At 48.6% G+C, this 9,485-nt stretch overlaps 1 protein-coding gene across 1 annotated transcript in view; it reads left to right on the plus strand.

The window, feature by feature from the left end:
* Positions 1 to 1,407: 1,407 nt before the first annotated feature.
* LOC103735781 (1,25-dihydroxyvitamin D(3) 24-hydroxylase, mitochondrial) overlaps positions 1,408 to 9,485 on the plus strand; it is an 18,961-nt gene continuing 10,883 nt past the window's right edge. The window contains exons 1-6 of the mRNA XM_008835172.2: positions 1,408 to 1,659; positions 1,815 to 2,005; positions 2,796 to 2,889; positions 4,898 to 4,994; positions 8,301 to 8,392; positions 9,192 to 9,222. Of these exons, the coding sequence (XP_008833394.1) occupies positions 1,408 to 1,659; positions 1,815 to 2,005; positions 2,796 to 2,889; positions 4,898 to 4,994; positions 8,301 to 8,392; positions 9,192 to 9,222 (757 nt within the window). The remainder of the gene's footprint in view (positions 1,660 to 1,814; positions 2,006 to 2,795; positions 2,890 to 4,897; positions 4,995 to 8,300; positions 8,393 to 9,191; positions 9,223 to 9,485) is intronic.

A 9,485-nucleotide genomic window follows, 5' to 3' on the forward strand; every position in this document is an offset into this window, starting at 1 on the left:
GGTTCCTCACCTCCTGCCTGGGCACTGCTGGCTCACAGTTAGAGTCACTTTCAATCAACAGAGGCTGATTTCCTTTCCGGAATTAGGAAAGTGCTCTCCACTGTCAGCTACATCGGCAGAATTACATGCAGCACATGCGTAGCTCTACCTGCGTCTAGTGTACTTTGTAGAGATGAAGCGGGATGGTTGCTGGCCTGTTTGGGGCTTTGCAGGGCGTGGCTGATGTACAAGAAGGGAAGCCTGAGGGGCATGTAGGGAAGTAGCCGGAAAGAATTGTAATCTTCGTAGCAAGCCATGCACAATTCACAACCTCTTGAACTAACAACGGCCACCCTATTTATTGAATATTGAACGTGGACACGCATCACTGTAGACTTCTTACATGCCCTGATCCATTTAATCCCCTACCAACCCACACTGAAGCATCCACGCAGGAAAGTCTCCAAACTTTGTTCTTTCTTGCCCAACGTAAGAACCCCCACCCCCCGCACATACAGAAGGTAAGTAACTAACATCAAATCAAAAAGATTTGATGCAGTCTAGCTTCAGGTCCTTCCCTCCGTCGTGGGCTCTGAAAGACATCTTTCACTGCAAAACAAGTCGGACCCAAGCGGGGAAAACCTGTCTTGCGAAGGCGGAAGGCTGGGCTGTTTCCCTTGGCGCGCACCGGCAGCCTTTAGGGCGGTCGTCACCGACCTCTCTGGCCCTGCACGGTGGTTGTACAAGCCTCGGGGGCTGCAGGGAGACCGGCTGCAGCCTGCAACGGCAGGGCGGAGACTCACGCTAGGCGCGCACCCGCTGAACCCCAGGCTCGACCTTCCTTCCCAGAGCTATCTCCGGGGTGGAGTCCACAGTGCGTCCGCGCATCGGTCATCCGAGGCCCAGGTGCCCTCGCTCACCCCGCTGACACCATCCTTTTCCCACCCCACCTCCCGCGCCCCGCGTCCGTCCCTTGCCAGCCGGGCCCCCTCCGCCCGACTCAGCGAGCTCATTGGACACCCAGGGCATACTCTGTCTACATAAATACGAGGTCCCCGGGTCCTGGAGCCTAGGGAGGCACGGCCCGGAGCATCAGAGCTGGCAGCACGCCTACCCTCCTCGACGACCTGTGGCTTCACTCCTTAGAAGTCAAACTTGCAGACCATCCAGCGGACCAACAGTCCTCCCTTTCCCCTTCCCAGAGCCACCAACCCCTGGCCGCTCTTCCCCGGCCCCTGTGGCAGGCACCTGCACTCTAAGCCACCACACCTTGCAGCATCCTCGCCAAGGTTTCTGTTGTCTACCCCTCCATCACTCCTGCGGGTTCCGTTTGCCTCTCTTTCCCATATCTCAAATCCCAGCAGCACTTCCTAACCACCTTGCGCTTTTCAGTCCCTCCTAGTCCCATCCTTTGTGCCCCTTGCTGCCATGAGCTGTCCCATGGGCAAGAAGCGCTCCCTGGTCGCCTTCCTACAGCAGCTGCGCGACCTAGGGCAGCCCCCCAGACGCGTGACATCCAAGGCGTGCGCTCCCCCTATGCCAAGAGAGGTGCCCCTCTGCCCGCTGATGGCCGGTGGCAAGACGCAGGACGCCCTCCCTGGACCCACCAACTGGCCACTGCTGGGCAGTCTGCTGGAGATTCTTTGGAAAGGAGGCCTGAAGAAACAGCATAACACTCTGGTAAATAGTCTGTCATGCTCCAGTTCTCTCTTCCTCCCAACCCCGACCTCCCCCCGCCTCGGGGGGTGGGGGAGGCTGCTCTGGTGACCCGAGGCAGAAGCGCTCCGGGCACAGGAGGATGCGCCCTGACTCTGCGCTGGGCCCGCCCGCTGCAGGCAGAGTACCACCAGAAGTACGGCAAGATTTTCCGGATGAAGCTGGGTTCCTTCGACTCTGTGCACCTGGGCTCGCCGAGCCTGCTGGAGGCTCTATACCGCACCGAGAGCACCTATCCCCAGCGACTGGAGATCAAACCCTGGAAAGCCTACCGGGATTACCGCCACGAGGGCTACGGGCTGCTGATCCTGTGAGTCCGGTCCGCAAGATGGAGGCCCAGACGTGCGGGGCAGTGGGAAAGGGGAGGGAGTCAGAGTTCGCTGCGCTCCGACCTTGCTTGTGCAAGGCGGACACTGAAAACCCTACTTGGAGCAGGCGGAATTCTCAACCCTGTTATAGAGAGTGGGTCCCCGAGGCGATGGACTGCGAGCGGGGCGCACGTGCCTCCCCAAGGGCGCATCGAAAGCGCTGAGCCCCGTTTATCTGGGCGTCACCTTCCTGTTGTTATCTTGGGCTACGAAGGGACTGTACTCTAAAAAGACAAAAAAAATCCTAATGTCAAGCCACTCAAAATTTTTATTACTCTTTGATAATTTCATACATGTATATAATGTGTTTGGTCACCTCCCTCTCTTCCCCCCTCTCATCGCCATCCTGTCGAACCCCTTCTTCCCAACTAATTTCCCCTCCTATTCCCAAGTCTTTTGTGTTTGTGTTTTATGATTCACTGCATTTACTTAGGATTGCTTCCGTAGGCATGGGGGGGGGGGGGTTAGGCATTTACTGGGGCACGGGCACAGTCAGCTCTGCACCTCTGAAGAAAATAACTCCTCTCCCGCCCCTAGCAAGCTTTAGCTGTCTGTAGCTCCTCAGGGAGCAGAGGGCCTGGTGAACTCCTCCCCCACCCACCGTGGAGCGTGCAAATACTCCTTTAATGCGAATATTCCCTGTACATTTCTAGGGGGATTCTCAGGGCTCCTTTATTCTGAAGGTTCATGAAGTAGCTGCTGGAGGGGTCCTAACGTAATCCTTCTCTCCAGGGAAGGGGAGGACTGGCAGAGGGTCCGCGGTGCTTTTCAAAAGAAACTGATGAAGCCGTTGGAGGTCATGAAGTTGGACAAGAAAATCAATGAGGTTTGTGGACTGGACGGGGGCCAGCTGTCTCGGGGACAGGGGGCTGTTCATGGAGCTTCAAGTCACAGCTACAAGGTTGGGGGAGAGGCAAAAGGGGTGGGGACAAGCATCCTGAGTGGTTCAGGAGGCTGCTGTCTCTCTCTCCACTCTCCTCCCCCAACCAAACTCCTCTTCCTCCCTCCTTCCCCACCTTCTGAACCAATACTGCAAGGTGGGAAGTTACAAGCACAGACTTTGCTATTCCACAGTCTCTACCACCTATGAGGTGGCCATGCGCCTAAGTCTGTTTCCCATCTCTAAAGCCCAAGCCCACCATTTTCTCTGAGGACTAACCAGCAAAGCTCATTGGTAGTGACATTTGAACTGGGTTTTGCAGCATGAATAGGAGTCTGCAAAGCCAAAAACATGGGAACAGCGTCTAGGTGCAGACTAGACTTCTGAAAATATAGATGTGTGGAATGCCACGTGTTCTGAGCACTGGCTGTCTGTGCCGAGGAAGGAGCCTTTCTCTGAAATAACTGCACAGTGGGCCTGAACAAGCACTTTGTGCCATGTTAAAGTATTTGAACAATATCCTTTAGCCAACAGAGGGCGATAGAGGACAGGTTTAAGCATATATAGCCATCTACTTACTCCTGTTCACTTTGGAAGTTTATTTTGAATTGGACTTGGACCCATACAAGATAGATAATGTGGGCTTAGGAGCTTCTAGGAGTCAAGTAATATAAAATCGTTAAGGCAAGCCCAGCAGGACATTTAACAAGCAGCACAGTGAAGCCTTTCCTAGCGGAGACAGCTGCTCCACATCCAACTAGCTATGGCCATATGGGAATACATACCCAGTGTCACCTGTGAGGTTTAGAATGACAAGAAGACAAGTTGTGAGAAATCCATAAATGCACGTGAAATTTCTTGACCTTTTTTAATGGTAACAAATTCAAAGTACTTTTTAAATGCACTATGTGAGCAACTTAAACATGTCCATTGATCATACCTGTGGGCTGCAAAGTCACTTGTCCCTTGTCTCGGGATCATTTATGTGGGTGAATGACTTGGCGTCCCCAAGCTGTTTCTCCTGTGGGACATGGAAATAGGAACAGCAGCAAGTATCTCCTGCCTGGTGGGATTGCTGTGCAGATCTGTTAAGATGAAACATTGTCCCATGGGTGTTTCTATTCCAGCCTCAGCAAGCATGAGGCGTTAGTTATCTCAAACTGGTTTGGGACGCTGGCATCTAGAGACCTTTGTGGCTGTCCCAAGGACGCAGAGCTATTTAGTGCGGGAGCTGCTTCCAGAGTGTGTAGATTCCCTGGCTCCGATTCAGCATAGTTCACACAGCCAGGGGAGTGATGTGCAGTTGCTCAGACACAGAAATACGAAATGCCAGTGCTGCACCTCAGTCCCTGAGCTGCTGTGTCAATTTGTCCAATTCCTCCTGCGGGCTTCATCCACCCTCTCTTCTTAGAAACAGTGCTTTCCTCCTTAAACTGCCAGAATCAGAGCTGGGGGAAGGCTCAGTCAGTAAAGCAATTCATTTGGATCCCAGCACTAGGGAGGTAGAGATGGGAGATCCCTGGACACTCACTGGTCAGCCAGTCCATATGAACTGTAGAACTCCAGGTTCAGTGAGAGACCCTATGTCAAAAAATAAAATGGAGACCAGCTGAGGAAAATGCCCAGTATCAGCCTGTGGTGCGTACACACACACACACACACACACACACACACACACACACACACACACACTGCCAGGAACACTTTTAGATCAAAGCTGAAACTTAAGCTTTGGTGACTGCAGGAAGAACACAGGAAATAACCCAGGACAGGGCCCCAAGAAGAGAAGGTCCCTCCCAGAAGACAACATATAATTAGTGCTAATCACCAGGAACACCATCCGGGCCAATGTAGGTGCAGTGGACGAACCCATCGGTGAGCTCACCGAGCTTGACACTTCTCATCCCTCCTGTACCTCAGTTAAGATGGGCCTTTCCTGTTGCTTTCTTTTAAGGTCTTGGCTGATTTTGTCGTGAGAATAGGTGAGCTGAGAGATGAAAGGGGCCGCATTGAAGACTTGTACAGTGAACTGAACAAATGGTCATTTGAAAGTAAGTTGGCTTTTCAGTCTTCTTCACTTACTTTTGCAAGCAGCTTGGGGATAAAACACAGTTCTGTTGATGCTCCCATAATGACAGATTATCACAGACCAGGGAAAAGCCATACAAACCCACTTAGTGTGAGCATTTTAGATATGGTTGTTTAGGAAGCCATTCAACAAACATTTATTAAACAAGAGCTATGTGCCGGGTATTGTGTTTGGTACCAGTGACACGAGGAACAAAATGGGTAGCATCTTTGCCCTCACGAAGCTGTGATTCTAGAGCGACAAATACCAGGCAGGCACATTTCAGCACAGGCTTCGTCTAGGGCTCTAGGAAAAGAGCAAGAGGAGAAGGGGGAGCCTAAGTGAGGAGTCGTCTATGCTAAAGACATTCTCATTATAAGGAATGCAAAAGAGCTGGCAAGAGGCTGTCTTCTGGACACTGTCAGGAATTTCAAAGACGCTGGCGTGAACGGGTCATGATGAGCAGAACCAGGAGGTAGTGAAACAGGACAAGTCCATTCTTAATGTGTTGGTTTGAGGCAAAATGGCAGCAGCTGCCCCTCACCTTGCCTCTGCAGCTACACAAAGTCAAGGGGCGATGGGAGGAGTGAAGTTAGCTGCTCTGTCACCTTTTCCTCATGAAAGCAGAGAGGACTACGCAGATGCTCAGTGGGTAGAGTTTGCCATGCAGACGTGAGGACCTGAGTTCAAATCCCCAGAACCCATATTAAGCCTGACACAATAGCATGTGCCTATGGTCCCAGTGCTCCTATGGCAAGATGGGAGATAGGAAGAGGAGAATCCAGGTATGTGCAAAGGCAAACAGTGGTACACTGTCTCCAACAAGGGGGAAGTAAGGACCAACCAAGGTTGTCCTTTGATTTCCATGTTTGCTGTGGTATGAACACACCTATACTCATATATACATACAACCACATCACACACACACACACACACACACACACACACACACAGAGATTGTTTTTCTAAAGAAAGCAAAAAGAGTGGACAGATGTGGTAGTTCATGCCTGGAATCCCAGTATTCAGGAGGCTGATGCAGGAAGATTGCCATGACTTTGAGGTCAGCCTGGGAATCACAGCAAGAACCTGTGAGGAAAAAACAAAAACAAAACAAAACAGTATTTCCCCTTGGCCTGAAATGGGTCACAGAGTTCCTGGAGTTGTTTTGAAGAAGGCGGGGGCATCGGTGAGTCAGGATTGTTATCACACGTCTAAATCCATCATGATTTTGTGCCTGAGAACTACAACTCTGACTCCCTGAATAAAATTGAGGTTGTCTTAGGGGATATCAGATAAGCCATTAATAAGATCTGTTACACATGACGTCAGTGATAAACTCTGGAAAAATTAAGAAGACATTCGTGTCAAAAGAATGGCTACATTTGCAGAGTGGTAGAATTTTATGGCTTTAGTTTGCAATCTACTTTCAAGGCACTCCCGAGTTGATTCCACCTGTGTTCTGTGACTTTGAAGCACTGTGATGTATAGGCAGACCAGACCTGATGTTGTGGCAGTGCTGTGCTCCGCTACTTAAAAAAAGAAATCCTATCTGGGCGTGGTGGCGCATGCCTTTAGTCCCAGCACTCAGGAGGTAGAGGCAGGCAGATCTCTGTGAAAGCCAGCCTAGTCTACATAGTGAGTTTCAGGCCAGCTAGAGCTGTCTCAAAAATACCTTTTACAAAGGGGGCCAATTAGTTATTAAAACTAGATTTCCATGAAAAGGGTATTATGTTGTGAATGATGATCTGGTAAAACAATCTCTTACATGCATGATGCACCACTTTACAGGCTTCTCCGTGACCAACAACCTCTGCATTTATTAATAGGGGAGCATTTTCATTCATTGATCTAAGTTTATCTTGGAGAGAAACTTGTAGCACTTCCCCAATTTCAAAATTAGGTTCATTATCATAAATACTTTGCTATGAAAATAAATAACAGATATTATTTTAAAGCTCATGGACCACCCAAAGCCGTGCCATGCATTTCCAGTAGTCATGCCAGGCACTGTGGGATAAAAAGGTGCACAACCTCTAAAGTTTGGGAAATATGGATCTAGTCAGAGAAGCTATGAATTTGGACAGACCCTGCTTCCCATTTTATGGATTTAGGCCACGTTCACTTTCTTATTATTTAAATAATTAATTTTTATTCTATGTATATGAGCAGTTTGCCTGCATGTATATAAGTGCACCACTGTGTGCAGTGCCCAAGGAAGCCAGCAGAGGGCTTGGATCCCTTGGAACTGGAGTTATAGATGGTTATGAGCCACCATGTGGGTGCTGGGAACTGAACCCAGGTCCTCTGCAAGAGCAGCCAGTGCTTTTAACTGCTGAGCCATCTCTCCAGCCCCGTGTTCACCTTCTTTCCTGGGTATCCTGTTTTGTAAATTAAGATCTAATTATCCATCTATCAAATAGTGCTCTTCATGTTGAATTGTGAAAGAAAACAGTTACAGAAGGTAGTTTTTAGGACAATAGGACAAACTTTCTAAATGGTCACATGGCAGTCAGAGTTGAGGACATTAGGAACACGTCATGGTTATGTAGGACAAGTCGCTATTTCTAGGCAGTTGCTGCTACAGCAGTTACCAGTGAAGCATCATGAGAACTAATCGTCGCTGGTAAATGGTGCCACCCACACTGGCACATACACACTAGGTGGGGACTCACACCCAACGAGAAAGGCAGTCAGAGCAAATGTTTGCTTACCGCATCTAATTCAGGGAATACAGGTATTAATGCTATTCATTCAATTATTTTCTTTGCAAAAAAATTTCAAAGACTAGAAAATCTTATTTTAAAATGGGAATGGAAAACAGAACAGAAAATCCTCTGTTACGTGCTAGCTAGCCCGGTATCTGGCACGTAGTGAGTGCTCTGTCCACTGCGCTACCTTCCCAGCCTCTCTTCTCGCCATGGCTCTCCGTTTACTTTGCCTGGCAGCAGAGGCCAAGAACTTAACATCAACAGCATGGCTGAGTCAAAGCAGAGTGGACCTCGGACCCGATGACACATCTGTCCCCTGTTCCTGTGACCGAGGACAGTGCATGTCTGGTCAGCACGTTCAAATGCTGAGGGCTGTTCCCTGGAAATGACTTGCAGAAAGGGAAGAGCGTGACCCTGCGCTTCCCTCTTGTCCTTGTCTTTCCACCTTTTCAACTTCATTTACTCCTTTTTAAAAAGACCACGATTTTATGAGACTCCGAACAGAGCCTTTAATACCTGGCTAATCACAGACTCTGGCATGGCTGGGATCGCGTAACACTGGTGGTTATTTCCAATGACAGGCATCTGCCTTGTATTATATGAGAAAAGATTCGGGCTCCTTCAGAAGAATGCAGGGGAAGAAGCTTTGACCTTCATCACAGCCATCAAAACGGTAAGCAGCCCTCGGGACAGCTTCCTCCCAAGAGTTGCCACACGGAGCACAGCAGCGAGCTTGCCACAGGGTCTCCCCACCTGGGTATACACTTTGCTCTGCACAGTGTGATACGTGCATGTGTGGCTATCATAAAGAAGCACTCTTAAGTCCATTATTTCTCTGTTTAGGCAAGGTTATTTTATTTTATTATTATTTTTTCTTTTTTGGTCTTTTTGAGACAGGGTCTCCCTGTAGCCCCAGCTGGCCTGGAACTCACTATGTAGACCAGGCTGGCCTTGAACTCACAGAGATCCACCTGCCTCTGCTTCCCGAGTGCTGGAATTAAAGGTGTGTGCCGCCACACCCAGCCAGGCAAGGTTATTTTAATAAACTAAAATTAATTTTATATGTATTTCAGCTATCCTACTTAATAGTAATGGACAGTCAATTAAACATATAATTTATTTTGTCTTTTTGAGACAGGGTCTCCCTGCAGCCCCAGCTGGCTTAGAACTTGCTATGTAGACAAGGCTGGCCTTGAACTCACAGAGATCCACCTGCCTCTGCTAGGATTAAATGCATGGGCCACCACACCTGGCAATTAAACATATTTTTAAGAGCCAGATGTGATGCCACACATCTTTAGTTCCAGCACTTGGAAGTCAGAGACAGGTGGATCAGTGAGAGTTCCATGCCAGCCAGGGATACATAGCAAGACTCTGTCTTGAATATATATGTATGTATATATATGTGTATGTATATTGAACATACATATGTATACCGAATTTTTCAGATTTAAAATTTTTTAATGTTTTAGGTAATGTGCAGATATGGGAGACACTACGAAAGTGATTTGAGATTAGCGAAGGCTACGATAATATTGGAAACTGCAGTGGCTATGAAAGTTGGACCTTTCCATGTGGTTTCCATCTTTCTTTCTTTACAGTTAAGTAATAAAATGCTGGGACTGGTGACACAGGTTTGGAATACCAGTTAACAGCAGGGTTGAGGCAGGAGGATTACAAGTTGGAAGCAAGCATGGGCTACAGAATGCGTTCAAGGACAGGCTAGGCAATTTAACAAAACTTTGCCTCAAAACAAAACAAGAAAA

This window comes from Nannospalax galili, unplaced genomic scaffold (assembly GCF_000622305.1).
Source record: "Nannospalax galili isolate Female #2095 unplaced genomic scaffold, S.galili_v1.0 scaffold596, whole genome shotgun sequence".
Lineage (NCBI taxonomy): Eukaryota > Metazoa > Chordata > Mammalia > Rodentia > Spalacidae > Nannospalax > Nannospalax galili.